General features: G+C 42.0%; 2 protein-coding genes across 2 annotated transcripts in view; both read left to right on the top strand.

Moving 5' to 3' along the window:
* Positions 1-7,198, top strand: part of NIP7 (nucleolar pre-rRNA processing protein NIP7) — a 70,871-nt gene extending 63,673 nt beyond the window's left edge. Inside the window, exon 5 of the mRNA XM_079800547.1 lies at positions 7,089-7,198. Within this exon, the coding sequence (XP_079656673.1) occupies positions 7,089-7,127 (39 nt within the window). The 3' untranslated portion in view covers positions 7,128-7,198. The remainder of the gene's footprint in view (positions 1-7,088) is intronic.
* Positions 7,199-8,866: 1,668 nt separating this feature from the next.
* CYB5B (cytochrome b5 type B) overlaps positions 8,867-16,242 on the top strand; it is a 35,889-nt gene continuing 28,513 nt past the window's right edge. Inside the window, exon 1 of the mRNA XM_079800549.1 lies at positions 8,867-9,108. Within this exon, the coding sequence (XP_079656675.1) occupies positions 8,947-9,108 (162 nt within the window). The 5' untranslated portion in view covers positions 8,867-8,946. The remainder of the gene's footprint in view (positions 9,109-16,242) is intronic.

The following is a 16,242-nucleotide window of genomic DNA, read 5'->3' as shown; positions in this document are numbered from 1 at the left end:
GGACCTATGAACCAGGAGGTCATGGTGTGATCCCTGGTCAGGGCACACGCCGGGGCTGCTGGCTAGATCCCCAGTAGGAGCTCTGCAGGAGGCAGCCAAACGATGATTCTCATGTTTCTATCTCTCCCTCTCTTTTCCTCTCTGAAATCAATCAATAAATATTATAAACAATAGAAACATTTTAAAGAAGTCAACAAGAACCACCAACTTAGAACATGGGGGACCCACAGCTGTATCCTCTCACTCCCTTTCCTGGCTGGGTCCCCTGCGGGAGAAGCTGGTCCCCTGGGTGGGAATCCACAGACATGGCAGGGTGCCTAGCAGTAGGCTCAGAGGGAAACAACAAGAATGAGAAAGGCAAGGAAGCCAGCAGGTGAGAGGCACCGGGGTGATCTCACGTGGAGGGAGAAACAAAAGCGATGGCGGGTGATTTCATAGCGGCTGTGTCACCACCCTGTGAGGGTGTGGCATCACCGGTATTTTTCCACAGCCTCGCCCGGACCGGATCATAGTCACATCTATCCCCACCTCTCCCAGCCCACTTGTGTCCTTCTACACCCACTTCTTGGAAAACAAATTGTTCTACTTCCACACAGAGGAACAGGAGGTGGGGGCCCATAAACCTGCTTAAATAAAATTAATTTTTAGTATTATTTTTTTTTCGTGACAAAAGTTAATATATAATCTTTGAAAATAACTAAAAAGATATACAAAAGTATAAAGATGAAAATGAAAATCAACTCCAAGCTCTCACCCTGAGACAGACGTTAGTGTTTTGTTCTATTATTGTGCAGCCTTTTTTAAAAATACGTTTTAATACTTATTATTTGTTTCTTTAAAAATTATTAAAATATTTCGAATAAAACAGCAGTGTATCATGTAAAAGATGAGAATAGCATATTCTGCAGTTTCTCTTAGCGTCATGTGTCCTGTTAAATTAAATATTTGTTATTGTTACCACTTCCTTTCCTCTCCCCAGGCCTTAGGGATGGTTGACATTAATGTCCCACATTTAAGAGGAAAGTACTGGTATTGTGACAGCCATTTTAGAGATGGGGAACTGAGGTTCCCAGACTTACCCACGACCACACCAGCTCCCGCCAGGGTCTCATGGATACATTTTCTAACAAAATAAGTCTGCGTTGTTTAGGAAAGGGAGTAAAAGAAGTGGCTTCCATAAGCCAGGGTTCTTGGCCCTCCTTCTCTATCAAAAATGCCCATCACCCTTAGCCACACTGGCCTCCAAGATTCTGATTCTGGGAACATATAGTTGCAAGTGAACAAAGAGTCAAGGAAAAGTTCTTTATCAGCAGGAGAATGATTTTACTCAATGTGTTTCCTTACATGCGTTGGGACAATAAGGGGAAAGAATGAGAAGAAATAAAAGGCCAGTTACTCAGGCCACTTTTAATGAATCACCCCCCAGTGTCATTACCCATCTCCAGGCAGGAAAAGCTGGAGTTTTTCCTTGCCAAGAAAAACAGAGGGCAGGAAGAAACAAATTACGACCTTGTTTGTGTTTTGTGTCTTAACTATTTGATTTATAGGCCTTGATCCAGTGATTATGGATGAAAGAAAATATCCCAGTGCCCCAAACCTAACCTGAACTTAACCGAGGGTGGGTCTCACGTCCACTGTTCAAAGTTAGCCCAAAGTTAAAATGTTTTAAGAACAAAGTTTCAGGGTTAGGGGCTGCCTGTAGGCATTCTTCATCCAGGGGCAAGGTCAAATTCCTTTCCCACACTCCAGTTTCAAAAAATCCTGTTTAGAAACTGTTTAGTGACTTAACCCCTTTTCCTCATTCCAGAAGTTGGGCATTTGCCTATTCAGCAGATACTTATTAAACATCTACCGTGTGTCTAGCACCATGTCAGATGCTGGGGATTCAATGGTGAGCATACAGGTCACTCTTCACAAATCAGAAAAATATTATGCAGCCATGAGTTCTATGAAGAGATAGAAAACAGAATGGTGTATCAGAGACAACTGGGCAGCAACCTCACTCTCACCAAGGGGGTGACATTTAATGTGAGTTGAGAATGATAAAATCTGAATATACAATTGGGGTGGGAGACCATTCCAGGCAGAGGGACTATCCTAAGGCAGGCTCATGCTTGGCATATAGAAATGAAGCCCTCTCAACTCAAAAGAAATTCTTTGATATTAGGATTATTTTTCAGGAGTTGCTCTGGATAGGAGATTGCTAATTCCTTTATTACTTTTAACTATAGAAATCAATATTCAACTTCATGTATAAGAAGAGAAATGCAAATCAGAACGACAGTGTGATACAATTTTTGAAACGTTCAGATTGGTATAATTTAAAAACTTTGATAATATACTCTATTTGAGGTTGTTTGAGCATGTTATTATTTATTTTTTTAAAAAAGCATATTTTTATTGACTTCAGAGAGGAAGGGAGAGGGAGATAGAAACATCAATGATAGAGAATCATTGATCGGCTGCCTCCTGCACACCCCACACTGGGGATGGAGCCTGCAATCCGGGCATGTGCCCTTGACCTGGAATCAAACTGTGACCCCGTGGTTCCTAGGTCGATGCTCAACCACTGAGCTACATTGGCCTGGCGAGCATGTTATTTTTACTGCAGAATAATATTTCATTGTAAGGACACACCACACTTTATTTATTCATTCATCAGTTGAGGGACATTTGAGTTGTTTCCATGTTTTGGCGATTGTGAATATGCTGCTATGAACATTTGTGAACAAGTGTTTGTGTGGATACGTTTTCATCTCTCTTGGAGGTATACCTAGCAGTGTAATTACCAAGTCATATGGTAACTCTGTGTTTAACTTTGTGAGGAACTGCCAGTATGTTTTTCACAGTGGATCCTCTATTTTACATTCACACTAGCAATGTATGAGTATACCAGTTTCTCTGAATACTCACCAATATTTGTTATTGTCTGTCTTTTTAATTGTGGCCATCCTGGTGGGTGTGAAGGGGAATCTCATTATGGTTTTGAGTTACATTTCCCTGACAGCTAATGATGTTGAGAATCTTTTCATATACTTATTGGCCATTTGTATAGCTTCTGTGGTGAAATGTCTACTTAGAGCCCTCAAGCATTTTTAAGTTTTGCGTTGTCTTCTTATTGTTATAAGGGTTCTTCATACATTCTGAATACAAGTCCCTTATGGGATACAGGCATACCACCTTTTATTACGCTTCACTTTATTGTGCTTCATAGGTGTTGCGTTTTTATACAAATTGAAGGCAAGACCCTCCACCAGCAAAAAGATTACAACTCTCTTTATTTCAATACTCAACTTTATTTCAGTGGTCTGCATCCAAACCTGCAATATCTCCAAGGTATGCTTGTCTGTGATTTGAAAATATTTTCTCCCATTCTGCGGATTGTCATTTCAGTCTTGTTTGCAGCACAAAACTTTTTAATTTTGGTGAAGTCCAGTTTTTCCATTTATTCTTTTGTCTCTCATGCTTTTGTTGTTGTAATTGTTTTATCCATTTTTGAACTTTGAATAGGTGGAATAATACTCTTTATTTTTTCATTTGTTATGTTTAAATCTTTGATCAAGCTTGAGTTTATCTTGGCATATGGATACATAGCCAAATTATTTTTTTCCAGAAAAAATTTCTGGAAAAGCTTTAATTATTATGATTTTGTTTAAACTATAAAAGGCCCCCTTCTCCTCGCTGATTTGAAATAACATTTTTACCACATCTTCTATTCCTGATTGTATATTTTAGCACTTTCTGTTTTGTTTCATTGCTCTCTGTTGATCACACACTCTTGGTAAGATTTTATGAGAGCAGGCTTCCTCACACATTGTGTGTGGGTGTGTAAAACTATACATTTTGTATGAAGGGTAATTGGCTAATATCTACCACAATTATAAAAGCATATATTCTGCGATCCAGCTATTCCTACTTCTAGGAATATATCCTATAGATAAAATTGTACAACCCTGGCTGATGTGCCTTAATTAATTGAGCTTTGTTCCATGCCCCAAAAGGTGACCAGTTTGATTCCAGCCAAGGCACATGCCCGGGTTGCAGGCATAGTGTTTTCCTTGCCAGTTTCCTGTTCCAATTTTACTATTGATACAAAAGCAATAAAATGAACTTGCAAGGTAAATAACAACTCCCCTGAAGCAGCATCTTGATGAGGAAAATAAGACATTTGGGGGTGGGGGGGCAGGAGGGAGCTAGCTATCTGAATCTGTGCCAGTAACCTAATGTACATCCTTGAGAGCCTATAATTAAGTCACTGCCCCTTCTCCACAATCTGGTCTATGTTTTCCTAATTACTCCCCATTTACAAAGGGGCCATAAACAAAGAACGGAACAGCTTAGCTCAGGGGGGTCTCTGACACCACCCAGACCAGGCATTTAGATGCAATCTAATGTCCCCATGCTAACTGACTCGGGCGGGGCTGTGGAAGCCCACCGCGATAGCCTGGTAGTTAGGAAACAGATAGAAAACAGACACCGAAGGGGATAAAGGGAAAGCTTCCTCCATATTGGCTTACTCAGGATTTGAGAACTGACCCCCTGAGTCACTGTCCTAGGACATGTGAAACGTCTGAAAATAAATGGGTTTATCCTGGACCTCCAGGTACTCCTGTGTATTTTTCAGTCGCCCGGTAAATTCTGTAACAATCTCACACACTGATCCTGCTGTTATCTGAGATAAAAGTCAGAGCACATACCTGGACAGCAGCAGGGAGAGGCTTTTCTAATATGTAAAACAATAACAAAAGGAAAATGTTAATGTTAATGTTAAAAATGTCTCATGGGTCAGTGCCATCTTCCTCTTAGAAAGTAAGTTTCTTTAAGAGGTGGGTCTCATTCATAGCATCTAGAAATGACAACTCCAAAATAGTCAGCATTTACTGAGGACACTGTGGCAGGCACTTTGCTGAGTTTTGCTTATGTTGACAGTGTATTTAGCTATCGTTATTCAGTAAATATTTTTCAAAGGGCTTGAAAAAAAACTATTGAAGACATTCAAGAAGAAAAATTACAAACCATTATTTCTAATGAATATGGATGCATAGATCCTTAAGAAATAGTACGGAACTGAATCCAGCAGTATATAAAAAAGGCCACATCATAACCAAGTGGGGTTTATCCCAAGAATGAAAAGATGGTTAAGTGTTTGCAAACCGTTTAAAGTAATTCACCATATTAACAGAATAAAAGAAAAATCATACTGTCACCCCAAATAGATGCAGAAAAAATTTTCAAACAGGATTCAATATCCTCTATGATTAAAAAATAGCTCAGGAAACTAGGACTTCTCTCTCCCTCTCCCTTCCTCTCTGAAATCAATCATATATATATATATATATATATATATATATATATATATATATATAAGCCCAGCTGGTGTGGCTCAGTGGTTGAGCATCGACCTATGAACCAGGAGGTCACGGTTTGATTCCTGATTAGGGCACATGCCTGGGTTGCGGGCTCGATCCCTACTATGGGGTGTGCAGGAGGCAGCCGATCCATCATTCTCTCTCGTCATTGATGTTTTTATTTCTCTCTTCCTCTCCCTTCCTCTGAAATCAATAAAAATATTTTTTTAAAAAAAGAAAGTTAAGAGCAAAGCTAAAGGATTTATATTACTTGACTTCAAGCTTTACTACAAAGCTATAGTAATCAAGACAATGTGAAATTGTCATAACGATAGACAAACAAATCACTGGAACAGAATAGAAAGTCGGAAAAAGAACCACACTTATGTGGCCAATCAATTTTAAAGAAAGACATAAAAACAATTCAATGGGGAATTGTGTTTTCATTAAATGGTGTTGCAATAACTGGGTATCCACTTAGAAAAAAAGAGATTGAGAAAGCTGCCTATCATTACCAAGCTTTCGAGTGGTACAGACAGGATTCCAAGATAGACTTTCTGGCTAACATGTTACAAGTTGTGAATATGAATTTATAATCAATACATATAGACTACAATATTTTTCTGACTCAAATTCAATTTGACACCATACTTTTCAAAAATGTCAATATCACCCTGGTCAGTTTGGCTCAGTAGTTACAGTGTTGGCCTGTAGACAGAAGGATCAGGGTTTGATTCCCCGTCAAGGGCATGTACCTCAGTTGAGGGTTTGATCCCTGGCCCCCGTCAGGGTGTATGAGGGAGGCAACCAATCGATGTGTCTTTCTCACATTGATCTCTCTCTCTCTCTCCCCATCCCTTCCTCCCTCTCCTCCTCTCTCCCTTCCACGCTCTCTAAAAATCAATAGAAAAAATATCCTTACTCCTTGGGTGAGGATTAAAAAAAGAAGTCAATGTCATGATAGAAAAAGAAAGCCTGATGAAAATACGTGATTAAAGGAGAGTAAGGACACATAAATAAATGCATTGTGTAATTCTGGGGGGCAGTTAGGGGCTATCAGGCTAGCAGGGGAGTGGTTAAGGGGTGATCAGGGAGGGGAGTCCACTAGTGTTAATAAACGGGGTTCCTCCCTTTCTCTAGGAAGCGTGCTTGGTATTTCTTTGGTCCCCCCTAACTGCCCTCCCCTGCAGGCCTGGTCCCCCCCAACTGCTCTCCCCTGCTGGCCTGGTCCCCCCCAAATGCCCTTCCCTGCAGGCCCGGTCACCCCCAACTTCCTTCCTCTGCTGGCCTGGTCACACCTAACTGCCCTCCCCTGCATGCTTGATCGCCCCCAACTTTCCTCCCTTGCAGACCTGGTCCCTCCCAACTGCCCTCCCCTGCTGGCCATCTTGTGTCCACATGGGGGCAGCCATCTTGTGTGTTGGAGTGATGGCCAATTTGTATATTACCCTTTTATTAGGTAGGATACTTTTTTACAAAGTGCAGTGTTTCCCAAAGTCATCTACAGATGACTCACCTCAGAGTCACCCAAAATACTTGCTAAAAATGCTGATTTCTTGTTCTATATCCATACCCACTGGACTTTTGGTTTTTTAGTGTTTTAGTATTTCTCATGATTCTGCGGTTGACTGAGCAGTTCTGCTCATTTAGCTTTATTCATGTGTTTGCATTCAGCTGACAAATTGATTAAGGGCTGGGCTCAGCTGAGACAGCATTTAAATGGCTGGTCTTTAATTCCAGGCTTCTTCATGGCAGCAAGATCCTGGTGTAACGTTCTAAGATGGTGGAGATGGAAACTTCAAGGCCTCTTGAGGACCAGACTTTGTAACATGCTTGGCACCACACACACCACAATCTATTGGTCAAAGTAACAAGGCAAGCCAAGATTCAAGGTGAGGAAGAGATGTCAATTCTTGATGGGAGGGAATTTGCCCTTTTAACATAGCCTCCTTAGGTGACTCATACACACGAGTGGTAAGTGTTATCTAACAAGTATGTGTTCAGAGCTGTTTCCCATTGCATTTGATACAGATCTCTATTTCTAACACTTACATACTGTATATGTGTTTTTTGTTTATTTCAGAGGGCTTGTTATGTCACCTTTCTATTCGTAGAGTTTATCACAGCATTTGCGACCCAGTAAATGTTCAGTAAATATTTCTGAAATGAATACAAATATTTGAATCTAGAGTTTGTGGAATGTCCTAAGAATCATTTGGGCTTGCTCTCATAGTTTTCATTCTAATTAGGGAATGAAAATATGGGAAGTTAAGATTTTAGATACAGAGGGTTTCCTGGAATAGTAATATGCTTAGGTACTATAAGGAGATGGAGTAAGAGAAGCTCAGAATGGTAGGAGAGTTTGTGGAAAGGGAGAATTTGAGGAGGAGCTTGAAAAGTGAGTAGGCATGGGAAGGAAATAGGTGTCTTAAGTGGAGGGGCCCAGTATGACCACAGATGTGAGTTTATTACCAACGGGTTTAGGAGTCGGTAGCTGGTGCACAAGGCTTATAAAACGGAATGGCGTAAGACATTAGTCAGACAGGTTGGGGTGGATTGTGGAGAGACTGGGAGAGTGACCTGATGGAAATATTGCACCACAAACAATTTGTCAGTTGTAATGGCAGCTAAAAATGATTAGCTCATAACAATGCACATTAACCACACTTGTTATTAAATGCTTGGGGCCCTCTAGCCCATGACAGTTGAGGCAATTACTATTTTAAAACAGGTAGAAACGTAAATAGTGTAGGTGTGTTCTGATCACCAAAGAATTCGCTTAAAAATCAACCCAACCTCCGGGTTTATTGAGATATAACTGACATAGAACAAAATCATTCTTCGTAGTGGCCGAGACTTGGAATATACTCCACCCCCTACCCCTTAGGGCAGTCCCAAGGCTTCCAGCCAGTCACTCCGCCTTTTCTAACACCGCCTTTTCATTTCTGTGTTGATCACTGTGTGCCAATAGCTCTGTAGATATACTCTCTCACTTCATCGGCCACATTTTTCTATAAATTATCACGCCCATTCTACTGGTGAGGAAACTGAGACTTAGGCGGGATTCGGCAGGTCTTTGCAAAGCAAAGCTGTAAACCCGAGGCTGGAATGCAGGCCGCGCAGGCGCGGGGAGCGGGGGGACGAGCTTAGCGCGACTCAGGAGGGATCCACGGCGAAGGGAAGGGAAACGGGAAAACGGAGACTCTTCCAGGACTCTGCAGGCCTGCCCGCCGAGCGGAGGGCAGACTTCTCCTGAGCGACACCTGTCACACGTGTCCACTAGGCGCCATTCCAAAATCACAGTATCAACAGGCGAGATTGGAGGGGATGGGCGGTTCTGATTGGTTAGGTAGATCTCGAACCAGGACTACGTCCCGAGGAACAGGCGGGGAGTGGGCGGGACTTTAAACAGAATCCCTCGTTTCATTGGTAAAAAGAAAACGAACCAGGAAGTAGTCGGGAGCGTGATTGGCTGCTGCCCTCCGACGGCCTGATGGGTCTTGGTTACGGAAGCCGGGGAGGGCTGAGCGCAGGGTCCACCTGGAGGAAGTTAGCGGCGGAAGCCGGATAGTGGTGTAGGAAAGGTATCTCAGGCCTAATGGCGACCGTGGAAGCGAGCGGCAGCGATGGGAAAGGGCAAGGGGTGGAGACCCCCGTCACCTATTACCGTTTGGAGGAGGTAGCGAAGCGCAACACCTCGAAGGAGATATGGCTGGTGATCCACGGGCGAGTCTACGATGTCACCCGCTTCCTTAACGAGGTGGGGCCCGGGAGGTGGTAGGTCCCTTGGAGCCGCTGGGGTGAGGGGTGGTCGGGCCAGGAAAGGCTGCAGGGGTGCGTGTCGGGGGGAAATGAAGTCTGGCTGAGGGCGATACAGCGTTTGAAAGGGGCCACCACCCTCTGAGGGGGAAACCGGGAGCGGGGTGGGGGGATTAAATATGCACACATTTCCAGTCAGCACTAAATTCTGGTGCCTGGAATAATGTCGTGTATTGCTGATCATGTATCGTGCACTTCCTGTGTGCTGGGTTAAAGCCAGCCGTTATGATCCCCATTTTACAGAAAGAACTACTGAGTCTCAGAGAGACGGAGGACTCGCCAGGCCACACACTTAGCCTGGAGCCATATGGACCTCGTTTTGAAGGGCACCAAACCTCTGCTCTTTTCACTCTGACTTCTGAAGTGATACCATTTTTGTTTTTCATTTTCTTGATAAGAAGCTGAGATTCACCCCTTCCTCCATTTGCTGCGTTCATTTTTTTATAACTTGAGTTCACCTTGAGGCCAGAGGGTCATGAGTTGACTTTTCTTTGGCCATGGACTTAGGTTCTGTCATCCTCTTAAATTTTCAAGGTGTTCTATTAGATATTACACAAGTCCTCTTTGAGATCATGGTACAACTGAGTGATTTTTTTTTTTTCAACTTAAGGGAACAGGAGAGGTTTATTTGTTTAAACTAAGTTAATTGGGGTGTAATCTGCATTCAATGAAGTGTGCCCACTTAAAAGGTAAGTTTTGACAATGTATTCACCCATGTAATCACAACCTCAATTGCAGCATTTTCACCACTCTAAAGAGTTTCCTTTTGCTCTTTTGCAGCAGTCATTCCCCGGGCCCCCAATCCCTGAGGCTTTGATATACATATATTTTGTTATATATTGGTTTGTATCATTTTATTTTGAGCAATAGATGGATTTCCAAGGAATTCTTGCATATTGTAACCTTATTGTAACTGAGCAAAAAGTTCCTTTCTATTAGTTCTTTCTCTGAAGCAAATATACAAATAACTTTTTCTTTTTCCAAATATGGGGCCTAGGGAGGAACATCTCTACATCCTGATTCATAAATCTTTTTTTTTTTTTTTTTAAATGGCACAGGCACTTTGGAAAACAGTTTTGCAGGTGTTGTTGTTGTTGTTGTTGTTTTTTAATATATTTTATTGATTTTTTACAGAGAGGAAGAGAGAGGGATAGAGAGTTAGAAACATTGATCAGCTGCCTCCTGCACACCCCCCACTGGGGATGTGCCCGCAACCAAGGTACATGCCCTTGACCGGAATCGAACCTGGGACCTTTGAGTCCGCAGGCCGACGCTCTATCCACTGAGCCAAACCGGTTTCGGCCTGATTCATAAATCTTATAAAAACCTTTAAAATGTAAAATTTTCCCCCAAAGGACATTGTTGTTAATAAATCTTCCTAGTGACCAATAAGTTAACATAAAGTTTAGTAACGTCTTGCATTTATATGGTGTATGGCATTTTATGCTTTCAAAAGTACTTTCCCAATGATTTCATCCTCAAAATAACTAGCTGAGAGTGCCTGGGGTAGTAGTGATTTTTTTTTTTTTTTTTTAAACAGGGGGACAAGAAACAGGTTCAGAGAGATTTTGGTCATACAGGTGACTGGTGGCAGAGTCTGGTTTGGATAGATCTTGTCTACATGGGTTTATTCAGATTCAGATTTTTCTTGTCTACTTGATATTATTTCAAAATTCTAGCCTTAGCTATGTCCTTTGGTGTATGCCTCATAATAAGTTTCAGTTGTGGGGTGCAACATGTTAAAGCATAGTTCATAATGGGTAGGTAATAATGTTTTTCATTTGTGGTTTTATTTTCCCCAAGTTTCTCAGGAATAGTCAATGCTTGTAGGGAACTTTAATTCAGTCTTGAGTAGTGGTTGCTAACCTGTACTACATGCTGATGGAGCCAGAGACATCCCAGGTGTGCCAAGGCTTCGCTTAAAACTTGAGCTGCAGATCTTTACCTGCAGTTAGCCATTTTACTTTCCCGTTCTGTAGTCTCTACCCTTGTTTTCTTGTTCATTCCAAGCCTATGCATTCATTCACTTACTGTTCACATACTTATCAAGTGTGTGCTATGTGCCAGGTATTGCTCTAAGTGCTGAAAGTACAGCAGTGGATAATTAAACACATGCCTTCATGGAGATTACAATCTATGGAAAGTGGATAATACTCAGAGTAAATAAAACTAAAATACATGCTATGTTAGGTAGTGGTAAGTGCTAAGAAGAAAAATGAAGCAGAGAAGAGTATGGGTGTATATTGTGGTGAGGGTATGAGGATGATGGGCTGAGATGTTAGATAAGCTGGATAGAAATGGCTTTAGTCAGAAGATGACTCAAGTAAAGGCCAGCAGAAGTTACGGGAGCTAGCCATGTGGAAATCTGCAGGAAGAGCATTCCTGGCGGAGGGAGCAAGGTCAAAGGCCTTGAGGTAAGAGTATGTATTCTGTGTTTGAGGAGCAGTGTGGCAGGTTATAGTGGTTGGATAGCAATAGATGTCATCAGGATCAGGGGATATCAGATTAAGTTCTAAAACATACTTTGCAGGTTTTAGAAAGGATTTTGACTTTTGTTTTGAGAAGGGAAACCACAGTGGAGCAGAGGAGTGACATGATGTGACTTAATGGTTTAATAGTGTCACTCTTACTGCACTGTTGAAAGAGACTGAAGGAGGGCAAAGGTGAAATTGAGGATCCCAGCTTATAAAGGCTGGACAAGAAATGGTGGCTTGGTCCAGGATGGTGAGAAGTGTCAGATTTTGGATGTGTTATGATGGTAGAGCCAGTAGGATTTAATGATACATTGGACTTAAGGAGTGAGAGAAAAGAGTCAAGGATGACACCAAAGAATTTGGCCTGAAAGTCTGGGAGAATAGGGTTTCTATTAGATGAGATGGGGAAGACTTATGGTATTAGGTCTGTTTTATTTTCTTCCTTTTTTTTTTTTAAATTACTTTATTGATTAAGGTATCACATATTTGTCATCAACCCCCCCCCCCCCATTCCCTTCCCAAACCCCCCCACACGCATGCCCCCCTCCCCCTGTTGTCCGTGATCACTGGTTAGGCTCATATGCAAGCACACAAGTCCTTTGGTTGATCTATCTCCCTTGTCCCCACCCTCCCCTACCTTCCCTCTGAGGTCTGACAGTCTGATCAATGCTGTTCTTGTTCTTCAGTATATGTTGTTCATCTTTTCCCCTAGATGAGTGAGCTCATGTGATACTAGGAATACACTTATAGGAACCGAAAATGAGACAAGCAATAATAGTTATGCTGAGAGGCAAATGAATCAGTCTATAGTGAGTTTCTTTCTGGGCCAACAGTTCTTTTGAGTCCCAATTTCTATGTCCAACAGTTGTTTATGTGTTCATAACAGCAATGATATTTCAGTTCTGGATGGTGGACAAATGGTGGTAATGCAGGTCCGACCCTCTCTGGTTTGGTCCTGGGCAATCTGCAGTGACGCACATCTGCTGACTGCTAGTATGGCAAAGCATGGTCAGCATCTTCCATCTCTGGACTGTTTCTCTTCTGACTTCATGTAGGTCTGTTTTATTTTCTTTCGTTTTCAAATATATTTTTATTGATTTCAGAGAGGAAGGGAGAGGGAGAGATAGATAGAAACATCAATGATGAGAGAGAATCATTGATTGGCTGCCTCCTGCACACCCCCTACTGGGGCTGGAGCCCACAACCTGGGCATGTGCCCTTGCCGGATTTGAACCTGGGACCCTTCAGTCCGTAGGTCTACGTTTTATGCACTGAGCCAAACCAGCTAGGGTGGTATTAGGTCTGTTTTATAGCCAACTGTTTTCACATTTTAAATATAATTTGGAAGGATTGGGAATGGGATGTAGGGAAATTAGAGCCAGGTACCTTTCTTCTGGAACTTAGGTTGATTTTTTAATTTTTGCATTAAGTCATACAAATATACAGTGAAAAGCCTTCCCATCTGCCTAAAGTTAACTACTATTCTTTGTTTTTCTTCAGGTTTTTGTTTTGCATATGTAAGCGAAAGTGAAATAGTCCCTCCCACTCTTTTTATTTTTTAAAACAGAAGGTAGTGTACTATACACACTGGTCTGTGCCTTGCTTGTTTGCTTACCTGTACCTATCAGGAATCTTTCCACATCGATACCTGGAACACTTGGAACACTTCTTATTTTTCACAGAATTTGTTGTCTGGGTTGTCATTTATTTAAGCAGTCTCCTATTGAGAAACATTTAGATTGTTAGTAATATTTTGCTATCTAGGTCCCCCCCCCAAGTGAATTCTGATAGATCCTCCCTTCCCCCAACTGATGGACGGAGTATGACGTAAATGTCTCATCTTTCAAATTCTATTGCGAGCCAATGCACATACAATTAAATATACAGATTTTTAGATGTAAAGTTCACTGAATTTTGACAAAAATATCACCTGTGTAGTAATCATTACAATTAATATATACGTAGAACATTTGTAGAATCTTTGCCCTCATACAGCCATTGATTTGATTTAGAATACTAGAAAACTGTGAACTCTTTTGCGTCTAGTGTCTTTTGCTTAATAGATCTGTGAGATTCATCTCTGTTTTAGTCTATGTATCAGCAATTTGTCCCTATTTATTTTTATTTTGTTGTATGATATTCTAAAACTTGTTTATCTATTAATCTGTTGATTAACATTTGAGTTTTCATTTTTTGGCTATTATGAATAAAGCTGCTATGAAATTTCATATACAAATCTTTATGTGGATATAAGTTTTCATTCCTCTTGGGTAAAAATGTCTAGGAGTGAGATTGCAGGGTCATATGTTTTGTTTTGTTTTAACTTTTTAAGCTATTGCGAGAACTTTCCCCAAAGTGGCTACATCATTTTACATTCCCACCAGCAGTGCATGAGTTTTCTAGTTTCTCCACATCATCGACACAGGGTATTTGTCATTTTACTTTTAGCCATTGTAGTGATTTTCATGGGTGTGTGCTGGCATGTAATTATGGTTTTAACTTGCATTTCACTGATGACTAATGTTAAGTATCTTTAAGGGTTGATTGGCCATTTGTATGTCTTTTTATAAGGTGTCTGTTCAGTCTTGCCCATTTTTTAATTAGGTTGTTTGTTTTCTCATTATTGACTTGAAAGTGTTCTTTATATATCTAGATGCAAATTCTTTGAGTATATGTATTATGAATATATTCTTCCAGTCTGTATTTAGCCTTTTCATTTTCTTAACAGTGTCTTTTGAAGAGAATTTTGGTGAATTGTATATATGAAATAAAATGCTAAAGGCTGGGTGCTGGCTTTGGGGTTTATGTCTGGTTCCGTTTCCTACCTAATCATTTAATAGTTGGGTAACTTTGTGCAAATAAGCTCTGTGAAGTCCTCTCCCATCTGTAAACTGGAGATAATAGTACCTACTCCACAGGGTTGTTGTTGGGACAGTTAATTTAGATAATGCATAGAAAGACTTATCATGGTACCTGGTATAAAGAGCTCAGTAATGTTAGTGGTTATTTTTATTATTAATAAAATACATTTTCCTGTAGCATCTTTTGAGTGCTTACTAAATATAGCAGATGCTGTGAGGATTTAAAGGTGAATTAGCTGCCTTGAACTTAAAGGGAGGATGAGATCTGTGTATAAGTAATTGTGGTGCAGGGTGGAGCGTGAGCTTGCCTTCAGTAAGACAGAGAATGCAGGCTCTTTTTGATGCATCCCTAGAATAACTCCTGAAAGCTTCAGAGTTTAACTAATAACAATTCTTACTGGATTTCTCCAAGGCTGGTCAAAAGAATGCAATTTACATATCTTGTGGAATTAACAAATCTATAGAAAGAGTATATCTTTCCTTGAGCAATCCCAAGTGGTGACAGCCCTAGGGAAGACTAGGAATAACGTGAGGTGAAATTTAACCTCCAGCACTGTCCAGGTGAGAGGCTCAGATCAACAAATTGATTTTTACTTACTTATTTTGTATGTGGGCATCGGTGAGCATGTACCAGAGAGGGCAGATGGGAGGGAAAGAGGGCAGAGGACTCCCTAGATCTCACTGTGTTTCAGGTGCCATGTTATGTTCTAGAATACATCCATTAATAAGACAGCAGTACTCCCTGTTCTAATGGAGCTTACTGTCTAGTGGGGGAAGAAGGACATTAAATAACTAATTCAGACTTTGGGTAGTGGTGACATCGTGTAGGTGGCACAACTGTTTTACTTTTAAAATATATATATATACTAGAGGCCCGGTGCATGAAATTTGTGCACGGGGGTGTGTGGGGGAGTGGTGTCCCTCAGCCCAGCCTGCACCCTCTCCAATCTGGGACCCCTCGAGGGATGTCTGACTGCCCGTTTAGACGGACAGTCGGACATCGCTCTCACAATCCAAGACTGCTGGCTCCCAACTGCTCGCCTGCCTGCCTTCCTGATTGCCCCTAACTGCTTCCACCTGCCAGCCTGATCACCCCCTAACCACTCCCCTGCCAACCTGATTGATGCCTAACTGCTCCCCTGCCAGCCTTTTTGCCCCTAACTGCCCTCCCCTTCAGGCCTGGTCACCCCTAACTGTCCTCCCCTGCAGGCCTGGTCACCCATAACTGCCGTCCCCTGCAGGCTTGGTCCCCCCCAACTGCCCTCCCCTTCAGGCCTGGTCCCCCACAACTGCTCTCCCCTGCAGGCCTGGGTCCCTCCCAACTGCCCTCCCCTGGTGGCCATCTTGTGGTGGCCATCTTGTGTCCACATGGGGGCAGGATCTTTGACCACATGGGGGCAGCCATCTTGTGTGTTGGAGTGATGGTCAATCTGCATATTACTCTTTTATTAGATAGGATAGAGGCCTGGTACAGGGGTGGGGGCCAGCTGGTTTGCCCTGAAAAGTGTCCTGGATCAGGGTGGGGGTTCCCTTGGGGCGAGGGGCAGCCTGGGCAAGGGGCCTGTGGTGGTTTGCAGGCCGGCCATGCCCCCTGGAGACCCAAGTGGAGGCCCTGGTATCTGGGGTTTATTTACCTTCTACAATTGAAACTTTGTAGCCTGGAGCAGAGCCAAGCCTTCTGCTCACTCTGTGGATGCAGCCATTTCTGTTGGGACTTATGTATCTAATATAATTGAAATT

Source organism: Cnephaeus nilssonii (genome assembly GCF_951640355.1).
Source record: "Cnephaeus nilssonii genome assembly, chromosome: 20".
In the NCBI taxonomy this organism is placed as follows: domain Eukaryota; kingdom Metazoa; phylum Chordata; class Mammalia; order Chiroptera; family Vespertilionidae; genus Cnephaeus; species Cnephaeus nilssonii.
This window is presented reverse-complemented; position numbering and strand designations above follow the sequence as displayed.